Source organism: Panthera onca, chromosome B4 (genome assembly GCF_046562875.1).
Source record: "Panthera onca isolate mPanOnc1 chromosome B4, mPanOnc1 haplotype 2, whole genome shotgun sequence".
Taxonomy (NCBI): Eukaryota; Metazoa; Chordata; class Mammalia; order Carnivora; family Felidae; genus Panthera; species Panthera onca.
The window spans coordinates 42,001,635-42,024,328 of record NC_138345.1 but is presented as its reverse complement, the minus strand read 5'-3'; the positions used below and the strand labels follow the sequence as shown (position 1 = coordinate 42,024,328).

The 22,694-nt window shown below is 37.1% G+C and overlaps 1 protein-coding gene and 1 pseudogene across 1 annotated transcript; both read right to left on the bottom strand.

Annotated features, from left to right (window-relative positions):
- Positions 1–8,409: 8,409 nt before the first annotated feature.
- LOC132660378 (uncharacterized) lies at positions 8,410–9,735 on the bottom strand. The gene is made up of 2 exons (XM_060604370.3): positions 9,700–9,735; positions 8,410–9,318 (listed from the first exon to the last, which is right to left on the bottom strand). Exon 2 carries the CDS (start codon positions 9,308–9,310, stop codon positions 8,591–8,593), a length of 720 nt encoding a protein of 239 aa, XP_060460353.3. The 5' UTR covers positions 9,311–9,318; positions 9,700–9,735; the 3' UTR covers positions 8,410–8,590.
- An 11,184-nt stretch (positions 9,736–20,919) lies between these two features.
- On the bottom strand, positions 20,920–20,984 carry LOC144617009 (U4 spliceosomal RNA; annotated as a pseudogene).
- Positions 20,985–22,694: the final 1,710 nt, after the last annotated feature.

Below are 22,694 nucleotides of genomic sequence, written 5' to 3'. Positions count from 1 at the left end.
GATCCCGATTTCAATTCTTTGGGATACACACCCCAAAGTGGGTTGCAGAAGCACATGGTAGTTTTGTTTTTAGTGTTCTTAGAAATCTCCATATTTTTTTCCATAAGGGCTATACCGATTTACATTCCCACCAAAAACGTATGAGTGTTCCAATTTCTCCAAACTTGTCTTCATTAAGAAGACCCATCCTAATGGGTGCAAGAAGCAGGAGGGGAAGTTTAGGATACATCTCCGCAAACTAGGAGTTAGCCCTTGCCCAGACCACTTCTATGTGCATTGCCATCTACCACCATCAAGTTTTAGTCACTTGAGTCTGTGGCGTCTGGGAGTCAACAAGTCACTGAGCAAGTCATTGAGTGAACCCTTAGATGATCTCAGACTGAATTTGTTATGTGGGATAAATTTTGTTTTTAGAGGAATGATTTTTTTAAATGTGTGTTTATTTATTTTTGAGAGAGAAAGAGAGAGAGAGGAAGCGGCAGAGAGAGGGGGAGAGAGAGAATCCCAAGCAGGCTTTGCACTTGTCAGCACGGTCCTGTGAACCACGAGACCATGACCTGAGCCAAAATTAAGAGTCGGATGCTTAACCGACTGAACCACTCAGGCACCCCAGGTATTCTAACAGCTAAAACAAGGCAACAGATACTTGTATATTTAATTTTCAACCCAATTTTGTAAAAGATATACTTTTTACTCTCCTCTTGCCCTGTCTGTCTGTCTTTCTTTCTTTCTTTCTTTCTTTCTTTCTTTCTTTCTTTTTTTACCAATAAGGGTACTGGGGCTGAAAGATTAAAAATTAATTTACTTAATTTAAACAGCTGGTGTAAACCGGGATTCAAAGGACAACAGTCTCTTAAACAGCATACCGTGCTACCCTCTGTCAATGTCCTCCATCCATAGACTACCACAAACATACCTGAAGTTAAAGAAAGTGCGTTTATTTTTCTTGGCAGTGAGCAGAAATGCACTCCATGGGGAATCTTGTGGTGCTTCCTACAGATATATTAGAAATAATTTGTTATAAGATTTGAGCTTGTGTTGGGTGACTTGCGGGGGAGTTTAAGGAGGCAGGGCTTGGATTGGATGCTGTCAGGAAATGAAGATAATTGTATGACTGGGTATTTTCACAAATCTTTTCTGGAAGAAAGGAAAACTAGGGACAGGCTAAGGCTTTATTTAGTAAAGAAGAAGCAGTCGTTCCTATTGGCCATAATAGAGGACACATGGTCATTTTTGTGGTTTGAACAGTGTTTATACTTTTGTTGGGTGTTCCTGATTGTGGAATGGTCTTGTTTTCATCTCGATCCGTCATGGTCACATACAGCGGCCTTATTGAGTGCCAGCGTTTTGTGAAATTTCTTATGTTGGACAGGAGAAAGCCAAGGCTGAGCTGTTGAGTATCAGGCCAGCTCCCAGGTGTCACGGGCTGCTTTTCTCTTTCTCATTTCTTTAACTATTTTCATCGACTATCGTTTTTCTCAAGATGAATATTTCAAGCGATTTAATTACCGTTATAAGGTGTTTTTAAAAATTTGTTTTGTTTTACCGCTTTCACACTTTTGGCGAACATCTTTCTAAAGATGTGATTTATTTTCATTCTTCTTTTTTTTTAATGTTTATTTTTGTGAGAGAGAGACAGAGCATGAGCAGGAGGAGGGGTAGAGAGAGAGGAGACAGAATCAGGCTTTAGAGACAGAAGCAGGCTTTAGGCTCTGAGCTGTCAGCACAGAGACCAATGCGGGGCTCAAACTCACGAACAGCAAGATCAAGACCTGAAGTGAAGTCGGACACTGACAGAGCCACCCAGGTGCCCCTCATTCTTTCTTAATCGGAATATACTGAAGATAACTGATTATGTTTTAACCACTCAAGAGTCATCATTATAAATGACCTTGACTGTACACCATTGGAACTATAGTGAAATGGGATGTTGACCTGTTTGCTCCTTCACTATTTGATTTCAGATTGAAACAGTTGTATCTTTTGATATATCACTATTGATGGCTTTCTTTTCATTGGTATCACTCCTCGGAGTTTTCCCTCCCTTAAACATCTTCAGACTTGCTATATCTAATCCCTGTGAAGATTTGAAAATGATATGGCCAATGACATCTAAAGGTAACATTATACCTGATTAGAGACCACAAATAAATAAAGTTCGTGGGGCTTGTAAGGTTGAAAATAGTAATGTGGGGGCACCTGAGTGGCTCAGTAGGTTAAGTTTCTGACCGGCTAAAGGTGATGATCTCACGGTTCCTGAGTTCGAGCCCTGTGTCGGGCTCTGTGCTGACACCACGGAGCCTAAAGCCTGCTTCTAGTTCTGTGTCTCCCTCTCTCCCTGCCCCTTCCCCGGCTCACTCTCTGTCTGTCTCTCTCTCTCAAAAATAAATAGACATAAAAAAAAAAAAAAAGAAAATAGTTATGTGGTTGGAGCATGGCACTCTAGATATCGGAGCCATGCTGGACACTACCTTTCTGAAGTAAGATTCTGATGAAAACATTGTTTGTAGTGGTGAATCCATGGATCAAACCAAGCCAAAGGAGGATGTACCCCAGGAAGCCAGAGACGGTGTAGGTGAGACGGAACCAGAAGTAGGGGAGCCACAAATCCAGAGAAAGCAGGATATTGCTGAGAAAATGGAGCTCTACCCAAAGTTCAAGGTGTGAAGTGGTGGTGGAAATAAGATGATGAACACAAGTGGGGAGAGTTAGAAGCCGGACAGGATCACATGTAAAGATCAGGTATAGGAAACCCGAATAGTTAGGAACTTACAGCTGTGCATGGCCAGTCGTGCCTGCTCTACCCTTTCACTTGGAATTTGGAACACACTTTGGGTCAAATACAAAAACAAATTTTGTTGGTTATGAGAAGCAGGAATCATTATAAGTCATGGAAGACAAGCTAGGTAAGCCAAAGGCTTTCCCTTGACTTTGTCGTCCACAGTTGGTCAGGAAGAAGATTGGTGAAGGCAAGTTGAAAAAAGTGAAGGTAGAAGTTTACTGCCCAGGGAGTTTTATCCTTTTGTTGAATTTCCCCCCAAAATGTTTAATATTTTCTGCCAAACAGCAGTAGAAAGATATGTTCTGCCAAACAGCAGTGGCCGAAAGCTACGCTTCCAGCGTAAGGGGACCTGGGTCCAAATTTAGTTTCTCACATTTTAGCTGTATAAACTCAGCAAATTGCTCACACAGGATTGAGAAGGCAGAAATGGGCCTATCCAAATATAGTCAATTGGTCTTTGAAGAATCAGCGAACTCAGTGCAATGAAGAAACGATAGGCATTTCAACAAGTATTTGTTTTTTTCATATGTAAAAAAAACCAAACCAAACAATAGCATAGCTCTACAGATTTTACACCTTCCCCCCAAATTAACTCAAAATACATCTTATGCCTACATCTAAATCTACGTCTCTAAAACGTCCAAAAGAAAACATAGTAAAAAATCTAAGTGATCTTGAGTTTGGCATTGAGATTTGGGTACAACTCCAAAAACACAACCCACGAAAGAAAAAAAAATTAATGTTGGGCTTTATCGAAAATAAAAATGTCTGTTCCATGAAAGGCACTGTTAGGGGAAGGAGGAGACAGTATTTTTCAGTGACTCAAATGTAGCTTCTTTTTTGGAATTCCGAACTTCTTCACAAATACGTTCTCTGCCCCATCTTCTTATAAAATCAGTGTCTATCTAGGACTGTTGCATGTGGTTGTGAAGGCTGATTTTTGCACAGTCACCACATCCCTATATCCTGTGCTGGGCTGCATCCCGCAGGATACACACACAGGTGTTGTGTGGACCAGCAGCTTTCTGCCTCTATCTCAAGGATAATTATTTCCTCTGCAACTTGCTCTCTTTAATGGACAGTGACCGTTATCCATGCTTCCTGTTTCACGGTTGCTTATGGAAGAACATTTCAGAAACCTGAGGCTCCCCAACTTGCCTCCAAATATGGGACGGTATACTCCGGTTTGCCTACAACAGTCCCTGTTTGCACCTGTTGCTGCTATGTAATTATTCTCAGTGTTTCTTTTCACTGTCTGTAGTAGGCTGAATGATTGCTCCCAAAACATATACACATCCTGTTCTCTGGGCCCTCTGAAGGTTACCTCACATGGCAAAAAAGGTCTTTGCAGATGGGATTTTTTTTTTTAAAGTCTATCTATTTATTTTTGAGAAAAAAAGTGTGAGAAGGGGAGGGGCAGAGAGAAAGAGAGAGAGAGAATCCCAAGCAGGCTCTACACTGTCACTGCAGAGCCCAACATGGGGCTCAAACTCACAAACCGTGAGATCATGACCTGAGCTGACACCAAGAGTCGGAGGCTTAACTGACTGAACCACCTGGGCGCCCCTTCAGATGGGATTAAGTTAAAGATTTTGAGATGTGGAGACTATCCTGATTATTTGGGTGAGCCCTAAATGCAATCAGAAATGCAAAGAATGCATTTGACAAATTTTAACATACATAAATAATAAAAATCTTCAGAAAATAAGAATAGAAAGGGACTTTCTTAATCTAAGGAAAGGTCATCTACAAATACATCTACAGCAACCCTATACTTAAAGGTGAAAGAATTAATAACTATTTTTAAAATTTTTTAATGTTTATTTATTTTTGAGAGAGAGAGAGAGCACCAGGGAGGGGCAGATACAGAGACACAAAATTCCCAGCAGGCTCAGGCTCTGAGCTGTCAGCACAGAGCCCAACGCAGGACTTGAACTCATGAGCCATGAGATCATGACTTGAGCCGAAATCAGATGCTTAACCGACTGAGCCACCCAGGTGCCTGCCCCTAACTACTTTTTAAATTGGAAAGAAAACAATGATGTCTGATGTCACCACTCCTACCCAACATTAGAGTGGAATACCTACCCAGTGCGATAAAGCAAGAGTAAGAAATATGAAGCATATATATTAGAAAGGAAAACCTAAAATTTTCTCTATTTGCAGACAACTTTATTGCCTGCACAGAAAACCATAAGGAATTTAAAAAAAAGTTTCTAGAACTTATACATGCATTTAGTAAAGTCGCAGAATATAATGTTGACATACAAAATCCTGCATACATACATATACAATAAAGAGTTGGAAATAAAATAATTTTAAAGTACCATTTATAACAGCACCAGGAAAAATAAAGTATGTAGGTAAAAATATAACAAAATATGTTCAAGATCTTCATGTTAAAAACTACAAAACATGAATCAAAAAGAGATTTAAAAAAAGAAGACCTAAATAAGTGGAGAGAGAAATTGTGTTCATAAATTGGAAGAGTGAATATGGTCAAGATGTCAATTTGGCACAAATTATTCAGTAGATTCGAAATAGGCTCAAAATCTAAGACAGCAACAAGTGCATTCTAAAATTCATATGGGAAGGCAGAGTAATTAGACTAGCCAAAAAATTGTTGAAAAATAAGAACAAATTTGGATGATGCACAGAACCTGATTTTAAGGCTAATTTTAAGTCTACGGTAATGAAGAATGTATAGGAATGGTGAAAAGCCCAACAGAGACTATGGAACAGAGTAGAGAGTGCAGAAATACGCCTCACAAATATGGTCAGTTATTCTTCACAGAGACACAATAACCCTTCAATAAAGAAAAGATACCCTCTTCAACAAATAGTGTAAAAAAATGGAATCAGTGTTTAAAAAGGAAGCTCTTCCCATGCCTTCTGTAGAGCGTAACTCAAATCCAATTATTGATCTACCTGTAAATTGTGGAACTAGAAAACTTTTTGGAAAAAATCATAGAAACCATCGCAACTTTCAGTTAGGCAAAGGATTCTTAGATACAATAAATCCTAAAAGAAAAATTTCGTGAACTTCACTTTATCAAAACTGAAAGTTTTTGCTCTGTGAAACACACCATTGAAAGAATGCCAAGACCAATCACAGATTGAGAGAAAATATTTGCAAATTATGTAATTTGACAAAGAACTTGTATCCAGAATATATACAGAATTCTCAAAGCTCAGTAATAATCACACAATCAATCCAATAAAAATGGGAAAAAGATTTGGACAGTTGGATATATAAGCCCTTCTAAGATTTCTTTATATGATATACTGGTATTTCTAACAGTACTTTATGGGCCACAGTAATATTTCATTTAATAATTTTTTAACGTTGATTTTATTTATTTTGAGAGAGAGGGAGAGAGAGATAAAGCAATTAAGTGGGGGAGGGGCAGAGAGAGACAGAGGGAGAGAGAGAACCCCAAACTCCACACCATCAGCACAGAGCTTGATATGGGGCTCGAACTCATGAACTGTGAGATCGTGACCTGAGCCGAAATCAAGAGTCTGATGCTTAACCGACTGAGCCCCCCAGGTGCCCCTGTTTCATTTAAGAATTTTATCTGCAAATAGTTATTCAATGTATACAATGTGTTTTAACCTTATGTGTAAGTTAGGAAGCAAATCAGACATATTGTCTGTCACGAAAAGGTTGTATCTTGGTGATAAAGGCAAAAAGCCACTCATGGCTACAAGTGTCAGGATTAGGTAAGAACACAGAATCACAGAATGAGTTCTCTTCACTCAGACTTGGAAGAGCCAGGAAGTCCTCCTGCAGGGGGTGACATCTACGCTGAACTAGCAGAAGTTAGGTAGATTCAGAGAATGGGAATCAGGGTTGTTGTGAAAATGGTCACAGTTGGAAAGCAGAGCTTGAGTGAAGTCTGAGAAGTCAAAAAGAGCATTGCATTATAAGGTACTCTAACACCTGGATGGAGCGTGAAGTGTGGATGTGTTGGGAGGTCATGGTCAAAAACAAGACTGGATTGCTAAATAGGAAGCTAACAAAGTAGAGTTTTGTAAAAAAAAAAAAAAAAAAAATTATGAATTTAAACTTTTGGGCCGCCTGGGTGGCTCAGTCAGTTAAGTGTCCGACTTTGGTGTTGGCTCAGGTCACGATCTCAGGTTCTTGAGTTCAAGTCTCACATTTGGCTCTCTGCTGTCAGCGCAGAGCCGGCTTTGGATTCTCTGTCCCCCTGTCTCTCTGTCCTTCCCTCTCTCGTGCTCCTTCTCTCTCTCTCTCACTCTCTCTCGAAAAATAAATAAACATTAAAAAAAACAGTTTAAGATTTTTCTTAGGACAATGAGGAACCAAAGCATGGAAATGGCAACGGTATTGGGAGGTGGTCAACATAAGACAGCTATTATTGAGATCCAAGTGGGATATAATCATGTAATAGTAAAGAGTGAGAGTGATGATGGAGAAAATTGGACAGATATTACCTACACATGCCAAATGAATGGCATGATAGGTATTTAATTTCTATTGAGAAGATGATATAGATATATTTGAAATGGGCCATGGAGATCATTTGGCTTGTGCCTTGTCTTCCTGTGTCAGAAATTATAGACATCTGGGATCACCTAAAGCGTAATCTACAGGTAGCATAACAAGAGGAGCTTGAGGGGAGGGGCACACCAATCACCAGACATTCATCCTGCAAGTTCACTTGACTCTGGATGGAGTTCAAACTGAGATCCATTAACAGGGATTCTCAGGCTTCCATTCTAGTACTGCATGCCCATGCCTGACTCTATAAATACATCTATCCACACAATAGCATCTAATCTCGTCTTCTAAGTTGCTGTTTATTTTGTGGTGAGCACCTGGGTTCATAAGGAACAACTTTCCTTGCTCACTAAAGATCCGTAGGCTATTTCCGCAGCCCCCAAATGTATCCATACCCCCACTAACAGCAGCAGTGCCTGCATTTATAACTTAAATCTACCAACGGAGAATCTTCAATTGTTCTATGAAGAATTCGCTTCTCAAATGTAATCACCTCTACATAAATTGGTGCAACTTGCTGAAAATAAGCTAGTAGTTGGTAATGACGAAATAAAGTGCCAAAGGGAAATAGATGCCGTTCAAGTACAGAAATACATGTGCTGCTTCTGTTTCCTTTCTCTCCCTTTCCTTAATACACATCTGAAGCTAAATCATCTACTTTGAAGCTCTGAGGACATACTGTTTCCTTTTTTTCTTATTCATTTATGTTTTCTATTTTTGCAACATATTTGGTATTAACCTTCATTGAAACGTCTGCACTGAAGTCTTACTCAAGTAGGAAATCCCAGAAGATACTGATTGAAGAACGCTGTACGTAGTAGATATGATTCTAAATATACTAAAGAAGCTATGACGTTTGATTATCTGTAGTTTTCCACTGTGTCCCTCCCTCTAAAATTCTCATTATGTAAATCCCCTTAATCTCAATCTGAAGTTACTAACCAACAAAATGGAAAAGAATAGCCCTTAAAATTTCACTGTGATCGCATATCAAAACTGGTAGGGTGGAATGCTCTCTCAGTCCTCCGTTTATAATCCTCTGAAAATGATTCTAATTTTTTCTTTAGGAAAAATTGATTACCCCAAAGAGAAGAAAGCAGGCTTGTCGTATCCAAGTTTTATTTTCCTAAAACCAGCAGGTCCTGGGGACTGTGAAAGAAGGATGAAGTATGTATTCTTCCAGAATGAGACTGCTACAGGCCTCCTTTGCAATCATTCCACGTTTTGTAATCAGTGATAATCATCAGGGCTACTCTGAGGATGTCATAGAGCCTCTGTGTTCCTCAGAGAAACTTACGTCCCATGGCTAGGTATGTGTTAATGGTGTACAGGAAGAACATAATACAAAACATCATGATGACCACGGAGTATGTAGCCAGAATTATAATGGACATCATCTTTTCCTGTGTCCCCAATAGCACACATTCATAGGGCCCATGACACATGGGGGTACTGCACCAAATGGGGGTTTTAATCAGTGGTAGGTGATAGTGAATAAGAATGGCCAAGAAGATCACCTGTATAGACAACTGTATCAGAAAGTAGACAAGATACATTGCCAACAGGGGCTTTTCCCGGGATAAGTCAAAAATTTCATCTTCATTTGCCTTCACGTACTCCGTGTTGCCGTGAGTGTTGCTAGGCTTCTTTCCTAAAGATTCCTTCCTAAATATCTTGGTCAGTTTACGCACACTCTGACAGACCAAAAACTCCATCACAAAAAAGATGGTGGAAAAGGCAAAGCCAACCGTATACCAAACTCCTAACACAGGCCTAGTGAAGTGATTCTCGTAGCATTCTGCTAGACAGACTTTGGAGATGTTTCCGTGGCACTGGAAGTCTCGGAACAGACGAAGCCAGGTGATTTGCACCACGTACACAACTGAAACGTAAAGAAAAGTAATGCTGAACCAGAGTGACCGCCCTATGTAGAAGTTTGTGGGGTCTTTGCTCATCTTCAGTATGACAGGCGCCATACCCCAAAGTTTAGTAGTCTCAGCCATCTTGGAATCTAGGAAGACAAAAGCAAAGTAGGGAGGAAGAATGACTGTAGTTTTGCCCCTTTTAGCCCAGTTTGCCCGTTTGTGCCATCTCTGCTATTCTCTTATTAGGTGGTCTCTGTGAGGGAACTCAATTGTCTCAGGTGAGAGAACAACTCCGAAGAGAGTTTAGGAGAGGGTTCAAAAAAAAAAAAAAATATGCCCACTTACTAATATTTCCTGTTCTTTCATTTGCTAACCCCTTCTGATTTTTCCTTGCCCATCTCTCTTCCCAACCCCATTTCATTTCCCAACCTCTTCCCACAGGTTATTAAGTTCTCTATACCACTATCCCTTTTGCTCTCAGCACACACTCTGTGTCGTTTCCTTCTTTTTATAATCTGCGTGCCAACCTGTGTCAGTCAACCCACTCTGATCAACAGTATAGTTCCAACTGTCATAGAACTCCCACAGGTTTCTGAATATGAGTGCTGAAAGGTAAGTCTTCAGCGCTTCTCCCTGAGATGTACCTATCTGATAGATTAACTGAATTGACTAGTGTCAGTTGAGGTCAACTTTCCCGTTACCAGTTTCAAAATCTGCTTCTGATTAACCAGTCGAGATGCAGGGATTGCCTTTTACTGAGGGAGCGTGTAAATTTCTTACTTGCGCTATATTCGGCTGCTCATCACTTTGAGCGGACTCTGAGCACCAAACACAGTCCTGAGCATAGAAGAACGAATGAGGTAGTTCTTGCCTTTAATTACTGATCTTATTTGCATTTCCTTGGTGATTAGTGATATGAAGCAGATGCTTCAATAACAAAACAGAAATTAAAAAGAATTACAGATCTGATGGTGTGAGGAGCGCTTTTCCTCCAATAAGTTTATTGTGACCTCTGTGCTTTCTGTAATTCGCTATCCCTCCTATGAACTGGAAAGAGATTTTCAGAGCAAATTCTTACAGTTACTGGAAAGTCAAGCCATGCTTGAAAACGCCATGCTTAATCCTTGCCCTGGGACTCTCTGAAAAAACTCTCACACGGAGAAGGGACAGGCTTGCCTCAACTTTCTCTATGGGGATTTTCTACGGAGCCTGAAGCCACACCTGATGGATTGGTGGTTCTGGCTGCTGCCCAACTTAGGAGAAGGGGATGTGTTGACTTTAAAATTGGAGGAGGGGTGGGATACATTCAGACTGAAGTATTCCCAGTCTTCTCTCCTAACTTTTTAGGTCTCTTAAAATTATGTTTGTAGTTTCTGGAGTAGATTTTCAGTACACTTTGAAGTAAAATTTTTGAAGGGCAAACATACACAAAAAAGTACGCAAGTCACATTGTTCAGTCCTATGAATTTCACAGAAGGGACGCACTCAAGTGATTGTCATTTAGATCGAGAAAAGAACATACCAACATCCCCAAAGCCCCATTTGTACGCTCATTTAGTTACCATTCTCCATTGTGTAAACAATATCTGAACATCTAACAATATAATTTGTTTGCTTTGGAAATGTATATCAATGAATCATAAATTATGTAATCTTTTGTGTCTGGAATTTTTTGTTTGTTTTATATATTGTTTGTGAGATCTATTTATAATATTGTTGAGTGTAGTTGTGGTTCTTTCCTTCTCTTTGCTATAGAGTATTCCACTGTGTGAATATACCATATTTTATTTATTCATTTTATTTTTATTTATTTATTTTTTTAATTCATTCATTTTAATGCTGGTGATTTTAAAGTTGGGGCTTTTACAAATGGTGCCTTTATAACTATTCTGTACATGTATTTTGATATATTAGTTACACCTCCACAGCATGAGAGATTTCCTCTGCATATTCACCAACACTTTGCATCGCCAGTTGGTTTTCATTTTAATTTTTTGTGTGTGTGTGATAATTTTTTAATTTATTTTGAGACAGAGAGCATGAGCAGAGGAGGGAGAGAGAGAGAGAGAGAGAGGGAGAGAGAGAGAGAGAGAGAGAATCCTAAGCTGACTCCTGTCAGTGCAGAGCTTGATTCGGGGCTCGAACTCACGAACCATGAGATCATGATCCCAGCTGAAGTCACACGCTTAACTGGCTGAGCTACCCAGGCGCCCCAGGTGTTTTTCATTTGAGCTATTCTGCTATGTAGCTGTATTCCATATAGATTTAATTTGCATTTCCTCCATGATTAATGAAATTGAGCAATGCTCATTGGCTATTTGAATATTGTGTTTTGTGAAGTACTTGTGCAAGTCTTTTGCCCATTTTTCTTTAATAAGTTGTATGTCTTTTTCTTATTGAACTTAGGAGTCCTTTATGTGTTCTGGATATGAGTCCTTGATAGATGTGTGAATTGTAAATATCTTCTCTCACTCTGAGGGATGCCTTTCCATCCTCTTAATAGCATCATTTAATTACCAGAAGTTTTTCATATTAATATTGTTGAAACCTATGTTTATTTCCTTTCAAGTTAGTGATGTGTGTGTCCTATTTAAGTAACAACTTACTCCAATATCATGAAAATGTTGTTTTCTACTGAAAACTTTATTGTTTTAACATTTAAAAAATATCTTGGGGGCACCTGAGTGGCTCAGTCGGTTAAGCATCCAACTTTGGCTCAGGTCACGATCTTACAGTTTGTGAATTTGAGCCCCGCCTTGGGCTCTATGCTGACAGCTCAGCGCCTACAGCTTACTTCGGATTCTGTGTTTCCCTCTCTCTCTGCCTCTCCCTGGCTCATGCTCTGTCTCTCTCTCTCTCAAAAATAAGTAAACATTAAAAAAAATTTTTTTAAATGTCTTGTACTAAGGTATAATACAGTAAAATTCTCTCCCTTTTAGGCTGTACTTCTGCAAGTGTTTACAAAAGCATATAGTTGTGTAACCACCATGAAAATCAAGAGGCAGAACTGTTTCACTACACCCACTGAGCCACCCAGGTGCTCCTATGGGGTTTTTTAAATTAATGAAATATCCTTTAATGTCTCTTTGAATATCTCACTTTTAGTTATTTTATACACCTTGTACATTTTCTAAAAATGTTTCCTTAGGTATAAGATGTTTCATTTGCTGTGTTTATTGTCTCTCTCTCATAATATTTATTTTCTTCAGACACTTGGCGCTTTTTGGCCCTGCAATAATTTTCCTGTTAAAGTCTTTTGGGCTTCCTAGAATTTCTATTTGTGAATCTGACTTTAGGACATGAATGTTATTACCCTGCCAATTGCCCTTGGATTTCTTCCTGTGCTAAATTTGAAATATTCTTGGAGCTACAACTCATATGTCTCAATAGTATTATATATGGTATTAAATATGCATTTGGAGGGTTGATATACTCATTTCATATTATTCTGTATGTTATCTCTCTCCAAGAATTGTATACGCATCTGGTCTATTGAGTTTTCACCTACTGAATTTAAGCACAGTTACAGGTTTTTAGGAAATACTTTCCTTGTCATTCTGAAAGTTTTTATGCAAAAGGAGTTTTTATGCAAATGGAGGTCAGCAACATTTTTCTGCTATATTGGAATCATACAGAAGCTTCCCAGTGATGGGGCACCTAGATGGCTCAGTCAGTTAAGCATCTGACTTTGGCTTAGGTCATGATCACACGGTTCATGGGTTCGAGTCCCATGTCGGGCTCTGTGCTGACAGTTGAGAGACTGGAGCCTGCTTCAGATTCTGTGTCTCTCTCTCTCTGCCCCTCCCTGCTCACACCCTGTCTCTTTCTCCCTCAAAAATAAATTTTTAAAAAATGTCAATAAAAAAAAAAAAGAAGCTTCTCAATGAAAAACAAGGAGATAATCCCTGCATTTTGGCATGACAGTTTTATATCCTACTTCTCCCACTGTTGATCACTGCCTCATTTTGGCAATTTGTGTCAATAACAGAAAGTAAGCTACTGTTTCTCTGTGTTCTCATCTCAAACCCTCTCTTTTCCCTTTATTCTACCACATATTTTAAAGTTGTCTCTGGTAAAATAAATAAATAAATAAATAAATAGTTTCTGGTATATTTCTTTATGGTAATCATTAAGTTTCAAAGACCTAGACTGTTTCAATTATAGATGTTTGGTGAAGTTCCTCAATAAACTAATAAGAAGAAACAGAAACCCTGTTTATGGCTTTTTTTTTTTTTTTCACTTTCTCAAGAGACAGAGAAAAGTTATAGAAAATTATTAAATTTAGGATTAAGTGATAATAGATCTCTTTTTATAGGAGACTGCAGAAATCATTCCTTTGATGCTATGTAAATGGGATTGTTTCTTAAGTTTGTTTTTGGATTTTTTCACCATTAATATAGAGAAATTCAACAGATTTTAAAAATTTTTTAATTTAAATTCCAGTTAGTTGATGAATGGATAAAGAAGATGTGGTGTATACATATGTATATGTATGTATGCATCTTCTTTATCCATTCATATATATATATAGAGAGAGAGAGAGAGAGAGAGATACACATATACATATATATATATATACACACACATACGTATACATATATATACACCACATCTTCTTTATATATATATAAATATATATAAATATAAATATATAAATACATATATAAATATATAAATACATATGTAAATACATATATATATAAATAAATACATAAATACATACATACATATATACATATATATACACCACATCTTCTTTATATATATATATATAAATATATATAAATATAAATATATAAATACATATATAAAGAGAGATACACATATACATACATAGATATATACATACACATATAAATACATATGTATAGTTAACATACAGTGTAATATTTAACATACACTGTAATATTTCACTGTAATTTAATTTCAGGTGTAAAATTTAGTGATTCAACACCTACATACATCACCCATCTAGCCCATCTCCCCCCCACAGGTCTCCATCAACCCTCAGTTTGTTCTTTATGGTCTGTTTCTTGGTTGGTTTCTCTCTCTCTTTTTTCTCCTTTGCTTATTTGTGTCTTAAATTCCACATGTGAGTAAAATCATATGGTTATTTGTCTTTCTCTGACTGACTTATTTCACTTACTATTATACCCACTAGATTCATCCATGTTGTTGCGAATGGCAAGATTTCATTCTTTTTTTTATGGCTGAGTAACATTCCATTGTATGTATATAACACCTCTTCTTTATCCGTTCATCATTCAATGGGCTTTTGGGCTTTTTCCAGAATTTGGCTATTGTAAATAATGCTGCAATAAACATAGGAGTGCATATATCTTTTGAAATTAGTGTTTTTGTATTCTTTTGGGTAAAGACCCAATAGTGCAATTGCTGGGTCGTAGGGTAGTTCTATTTTTAATTTTTCAAAGAACCTCCATAGTGTTTTCCACAGTGGCCGCACCAGTCTGCATTCCCACCAACAGCGCACAAAGGTTTCCTTTTCTCTATATCCTCACCAACACTTCTTGTTTCTTGTGTTTTTTATTTTAGCCATTCTGACAGGTGTGAGGTGATATCCCATTGTAGCCTTGATTTGTATTTCCCTGATGATCAGTGATGTTAAGCATCTTTACATGTCTGTTTGCCATCTGTATGTCTGATTTTTGTGTGCTGATTTTGTATCCTGCAACATTACAAATTTTTTTATTAGTTGAAATAGGTAGGTTTTATTTTGGTGTATTCATTAAGATTTTCTACATATAAAATCATGTTCTCTGAAAATAGAGGTAGTTTCACTCTTTTGTTTCTGAATTAGATGTCTTTATTTCCTTTTTATTGAGTAATTAATTGTTCTCGCTGGAAATTCTAGTAAAATGCAGAATAGAAAGGGTGAAAGCAGACATCCAAGACATAATCATAAGTATAATCTGTTAATGTAATACCTACCATACAATGTGCTCTATTACATTGATTTACTTTCTTATTTTGAACCACACTTACATTCCTGGAATAAACACCACTTGGTCATAATGTATAACACTTTTAATATGCTATTAGATTCAATCTGCTAGTGTTTTACAAAGGACTTTTGCATCTATATTCATAAGAGATGTTAGTCTACAGATGGTGTTAATTCTTCTTTAAACGTTTGATAGAATTCACCAATGAAGCCATCTGGTCTTGGCCCTTTTATTTGTTGACAAGTTTTGATTATTGATTAAATCTCTTTACTTGTTATAAATATATTCAAATTTTCTGTTTGTTTTTTAGTCAGCTTTTTTTTTTGGTTTATGTGTTTCTAGAACTTTGTCTATTTTATCTAGGTTATATAATTTGCTAGAGTACAGTTGTTCATGGCACTCTATTTTAATTAGTTTTATTCCTATCAGGTTATTAGTAATATTCCTATTTTTATTTCCTTTTTTTTAAATGTCTATTTGTTTACTTTGAGAAAGAGAGAGAGAGAGAGCAGGGGAGGGGCAGAGAGAGAGGGAGAGAGAATCCCAAGCAGTTTGCACACTGTCAGCACAGAGCCCAACACGGGGCTTGATGTCATGAATGTGAGATCGTGACTTGAGCTGAAATCAAGAGTTGGACACTTCACCAGCTGAGCCACCCAGTTTCCCCCTTACTTTCCTTTCTAATTTTAGTAATTTGGGTCTTCTCTCTTTTTTTAAGTCTAGCTAAGCATTTAATTTTGTTGATATTCTCAAGGAAACAAATTTTTGTTTCATTAATTTTATTGTTTTTCTTTGTAAAAACCATTTTATTGAGGTCTAACTGACGTACAAAAAGTTGTACATATTTAGTGTATACAACTCAATGAGTTGGAGATAAGTCCATGTCCATAAAAACACCACACCGTATACCCATAAAATCACTACAACCTATGCTATAAGTCTATCCATTCCCTCCAAAAGTTTTTCTTCATCCTCTTTTATTTCTTGTGATAAGGACACTTAACATCTTCCCTTAACACAATATTATTTACTATAGGATTTTCTTTATTTAAGGCTGAATAATATTATACTGTATGAATATACTACATTTTCTTTATCCATTCATTTGTCAGTGGATATTTAGGTTGCTTCATTTCCTTTGGGTCTATTTCCAGAAGTGAGATTAATGGATCATATGATAATTCTATTTTTAATTAAAAAAAAAGTTTATCGATTTATTTTGAGAGGAGGGAGGTACAGAGAGAAGGAACGAGGGAGAAAATCCCAAGCAGGCCTGCGTTGACCTGGGGCTTGATCTCACAAACCATAAGATCATGACCTGAGCTGAAACCAAGAGTCAGACGCCTAACCGACTTTACCTTGTTTTTCATAGTGGCCACATCAATTTATATTCCCACCAACAGTGTACAATGTTCCCTCTCCTCCATATCAACACTTTTCATCTTTTGTTTTTTGATAATAGCCACTCTACAGGTATGAAGTGATCATTATGGTTTTCATTTACATTTTTCTGATGATAGGTAATGTTGAGAACATTTTCATATACCTCTCAGCCACTTGTATGGGTTTTTTTTGAAAATGTTTATTCAATTCCTTTGATTATATGAAATCTCTTGAGTTATAAGAGCTGTCTCTCTATTTTACATATATAACTCTATCAGATATATGCCTTGTATTTTCTCTCATTCTGTCGGTTGCCTTTTCGTTTTGTGCAGAAGCTTTTTAGTTCAACGTAATCCCACTTGTCCATTTTTTATTTTGTTCTCTATGGTTTTGGTCATATTGCCAAGGCCGAAGTCAAGATTTTTTTCTCTGCTTTCTTCCAGAAGTTTTTATGGTTTAGGTCTTACGCTTAAATTTTTAATCCATTTTGAGTTAATTTTTGAAAGTGGTGTAAAATAGGGTTCAATCTCATTCTTTTGCACATGGATGTCTAGTTTTCCCAACACCATTAGTTGAAGAGTTTTCCATGTGTATTTTTGGCATCCTTGTCAAAGATCAGTTGACTGTAAATGTGTTGATTCATTTCTGTGCTCTTTACTCTGTTCTATTGCTCTGTGTGTCTATTTTTCAGTATCATACTGTTTTGATTACTGTAGCTTTGTAACATATTTTGAAATCAGAGAGAATGAGGCCCTCAGCTTTGTTCTTCTTTCTCAATATGGTATGGCTACTTGGAGTCTTTTTGGTCCTAAATGAATTTTAAGATTCTGTTGTCATTTCTGTAAAAGTTGTCATTGGAATTTTGATAGGCATTGTATTGAATCTATAGATGACTTTGGGTACTAGAGACATTTTAACAATGCTAATCTTCCAGTTCATGAACACAGGATGTCTTTTCATTTATTTGTGACTACTGAAATTGTTTCATCAAAGTTTTATAATTTTAGGTGTATATGTCTTTCACCACCACTGTTGAGTTTATTCCTAAGCATTTTAGTCTATTTGGTGTTAATGTAAATTGAATTATTTTTAAATTTCTTTCTAGAAAGTTCATTGTTAGTAAATAAAAAACTCTACTGACTTTTTAATGTTGGTTTTGTCTCTGCAACTTTCCTGAATTTGTTTATTCATTCTAACAAGTTTTTTTGTGAAGTCTTTAAGATTTTCTATATATAACATTATGTCTTCTGCAAACAGGTAATTTTACTTCTTCCTTTATGATTTCTATGTGTTTTCTTTCTTTATTCTTCTTTTTTTCCTAATTGCTCTGACTAGGACTACAGTACTTTGTTGAATAGAAGTGGTGAAAATGAGAGGCATTTGGGTGGCTCAGTCAGTTAAGTGTCCAACTTTGGCTCAGGTCATGACCTCACTGCTCATGAATTCAAGCCCCACATTGGACTCTATGCTGACAGCTCAGCACGGACCCTGGAGCCTGCTTCAGATTCTGTGTCTCCCTCTCTCTCTGCCCCTCCCCTGCTCATGCTCTGTCTCTCTTACTCTCTTAAAATAAATAAACATTTGGGGCGCCTGGGTGGCTCATTCGGTTAAGCGTCCGACTTCGGCTCAGGTCATGATCTCACAGTCTGTGAGTTCGAGCCCTGCATCAGGCTCTGTGTTGACAGCTCAGAGCCTGGAGCCTGTTTCAGATTCTGTGTCTCCCTCTCTCTCTGCCCCTCCCCTGCTCATGCTCTGCCTCTCTCTCTCTCTCAAAAATAAATAAAAACATTAAAAAATAAATAAATAAACATTTAAAAACAAATAAATAAATACAAAACTTCAAGGTGCAGTTTACATGTTATAGCTTCATAAATTCATGATTATAATTTACTTGTTTGGCGTAGTCTTTTATAACATATGTTAAGCATTTTGTATATTCATTCATATATATACATTCATTTGTATATTCATTCTGTCAACAAACACTTGTTTGCCATCTTCTATTGCTAGATACTGTGTATACAATAATGAGGAAATGTGGTCTTTATCCTCATGATAGCCTACTATCTCACTTTCTTTTTTAATAAGAACATTTAATTTTTATATAACAGGACCTGTAGAAATGGACAAATCCAGAATTATGCAGTAGTTCAGTAGTGTGAGAACATTTAATTTGAATTTCTGCCATTTTCTTGACCTAGCCCTCATAGTTGCAAGAGGGTTACCACTTCTCCTCATCTCTTATTTAAAGTGAGTTCTCAAGGAAGACAAAGGGAAAATGGGGAAAGGGGGATAATCCCTTTAAATTAACTATTTTCTTTCGCACCAACAGAATCAAGTGGTTTCATTGCAACAAATATCCAACTGAGTGTAAGGGATCATTATTTCAGTACAATTAACGTGTATATCTTCATTATAATTTTATGAAATTTACATATCTTAACAGTAGTATTATGAAATGTTCTAGTTTCTACACATTTAAATGCAAAAAAAGGAATCTGATTAACATATTCAAATAAATGCACAAACAAAGCTATAGCCAAAGGTGGTGACATAAACAAGATAAAACCAGTACTTAGTGGGGAACATAATGATGACATACCTCTAGCTCTTTGATTGATATACGAAAATACAAATTTGATGTATGAATAAAAGGATATGATGTCTTTAAATTAAGTACAGATAAAGATAAACCCAATGATATGCTCTTTCAAATGAAATACTAAAATAAAAAACTTGTAAGTCAAAACAATGTAGTATATATAAATACAGTGGAATAATATTCAGTCATAGAAAGGATGTTGTGATAAGGATGAACCTTGAAAACATCATGCTAAGAGAAGTAAGCCAGATATAAGTGAACAATATTGCTTGATTTCACTTATTTTTTTTTAAATTTTTTTTTTAACGTTTATTTATTTTTCAGACAGAGAGAGACACAGCATGAACGGGGGAGGGGCAGAGAGAGAGGGAAACACAGAATCAAAAGCAGGCTCCAGGCTCTGAGCCATCAATCAGCCCAGAGCCCGACGTGGGGCTCAAACCCACGGACCGCAAGATCGTGACCTGAGCGGAAGTCAGACGCTTAACCAACTGAGCCACCCAGGCGCCCCTTGATTTCACTTATATGAGGTTCCTAGACCAGGTAAATTTACAGAGACAGAAAGTAGAATACAGGTTACAAGGGACTGGGGCAGGGGAGTGTTGGGAGCCATTGCTTAAATAGTACAGAGTTTCTGTTTGGAACGATGAAAAAGTTTTGGAAATAGATAGTGATGACGGTTACATAACACTTAAAGTCCTTAGTTGAACTATATACTGAATTATGCATTTAAAAAACATTAAAATGGTACACTTCATGTTATATACATTGTACCACAATAAAAAAATAAAAAAATTTAAAGAATGTAGAAAAAAATTAAATGAATTATTAAAAACAAAAAAAACAGTTAAACATGGGAATTAAGTCTAAATAATTGCTCTCACTAGAGTTATAAAACTATGTGAATGAAATAAATAATCCTTGAAAGAGAAATGGAAAACCTAAGGAAAAATTAGTGTTTATAAGAGCAATAATAATAACATGATTCTAAAATTTTTATCTTCAGGGTGTCTGGCTGGCTCAGTTGGAATAAAATGGACTCTTGACCTCGGGGTTGTAAGTTTGAGCCACATGTTGGGTGCAGAGATTAGTGAATAAAATAAATAAAACTTTAAAAAATATATGAAGAAATAAAATGAAATTTTTGTTTTGGAAACCAAATATGCAACAAGGTAAAGAGGAAAGAGAGGTAGCAAAATATTCAAATTTTTAAAATTTTCAGATGATGTTTTTCGTTGACATTGCAAAAGTGAGTTTTAAACCCTTCCCCTAGAGAAGTACCCTTTTTCTTTTTTACAATTTAACCATAGGGCCTTCAACCCAATGTGTAAAGTGGACATAAAACAAAATTGGGGTGTCAATGACATTAAATGCTCAGATTCAGCTCAATCTTCTCCAGCTCACTCCATGCACACAAACAAAGCTACACTTGAATGTTTGTCTAATTTGTCTCCGTCAATGTGGTAAGCACTTTATGATAATTGCCTCATTTAACCATAACAGTATTTCCAGAAGGCAGGACTAAGATGGAGAGCATCAATATAGGATAAGGTCAACTCATTGTCATCTGTTTCATTGAGAGACAAGAATATGGGACAGTCTAAGGCTCGAGAGGGAGCAGGAAGGAAACAAGTTACCCTCACTGGTAAATCAAGTTTTTGTGGGTCCAGAGGAGTAAAGAAAGAGGTGAGGAAGCGGAATAGAATAAATTCCAGATGTGTTATGAACAGGAATATGACCTATTTGAAAGGGAGAGATCGTGGGAGTACAAAAGAGGACAAAGTGCATCAAATGGAAACTTAATTAGCAATAATCGCGCCTCCAGTAAACCTCACTGGCTAGGATACTGCCACTGCGCAAAGCTCAAATGGGAACTTAAGAGTAACGTTAAGTGACTACCTAGGAAAAGAACAAGGAAATCCTACAGAGAGGAAAGTTACAAAGCAGCAGGAGTTTGCCATATAAGAATGTGTGAATTTCACAGATAGGAATCAAGGAGGAGGGATGCAGGTGTGCGCGCACACACACACACATACACACACAAAGTATTTAGACTATGATTCCAGTAAAGACTTACCTAACAGAAAGACTAAGCATGTCCTTAAGGGACCATCAAATTACTGTGTTTAAATGCAACTGGTGGGAATTTTTCATATTCTAAATATAAACAAACCATTAAGGGAGTAATTGTTGGGAAATAATCGAGAACCTTTTGGAGCTTCATTATTCATGTTTGAATGTTCAACATTTTTCTTTTGAACTGTGTATATGAAATAGCCCATAATGTCTTCAGAACTTGGAACAGCATGAAGGTCTTAATCTGGCCCTATGTCCTACACTACTCTTGCTCTGGTCCCTTTTCTACCTGCCACGTGTGTAAGGACCAATAACGTTCAAGTCCGGTCAATTAAGTAGTGTTCCACAACATAGTCTTAAGAGCAAAACTGACATAGAAAATTACTAGTCTTTACTCCAGAGTCATAGCCCTTCAAATCATATGAGCTTTCATGAACACATTATAACCCTCACTTTAATTGCTGCAATTCAGAGTTGCCCGCTTTTACTTCCTTTCCCTGTTTAGGAAGAGGTCATAGCCCTCACATTGACTACATTTCCTCATTCCTTCCAAATTTACTTCCTCTTCGTGCTTACTTTCTCCTTCTCTTGTGAACCCTAGAGACAGTAGCCAGGGAAGGAGGACTGTGGAAGGAAGAAGAACATGGCAAGAGGTGAAAAATTCAACCACAAATTCTCCTAAGTAATAAACTCAGCATTTCCTCTCACGCTTAGTTTCGCTGATTCCAGAAGGACTTAGCCTGTAGTCCTGCTGACACACATTTTTCTTCTATCTCGCCCTGTTTTCCTCCTGTTCTGCTTTCCCATATTTTTCTTAATTAGTCACTTATGTTTCTTCTTTCTTTTTTTAATTTTTTTTTAATGTTTATTTTTTGAGAGAGATAGAGTGCTAGTGGAGGAGGTGCAGAGAGAGAGGGAGACACAGAATCTGAAGCCTCCAGGCTCTGAGCTGTAGGCACAAAGTCCGACATGGGGCCCGAACTCACGAGCTGTGAGATCATGACCTGAGCTGAAGTCAGACACCCAACCGACTGAGCCACGCAGGCGCCCCTGTTTCTTCTTTCTGAAATCATTTTGGGCGTTGTGTGTGAGGGTACATTTTTTAAAACATTGAAGAACTAAAACATTCTGCTGTCCACACACATGGCAGATGAGTTGATTGAGTAGAATTATTGGGTCATAAACACTTTAACAGTTCCTTACTGTATATCCATAGTCACCAGTTGCAGAAAATAAGTTTGGGGTCAGTATTGTTTTGTTCCGTTAGCTTATAGGTTACCTATTCATCCCCGTGTAGTTAAAATATGTTGCTAAAATAATATGTGTGATTCTCTTTTTATTATTTATTTCCTAAAGTACAATGATCCATTTTAATCTACGTGTTTCATTCTCTATTTAGAAAAATTTTGCTACTCCAATGACATATTTGATTATTTTTTATCCCATCTATTGGGATTGATAATTTAGAAAAGACCTCTATTTCCTAGGCTGTATTTCC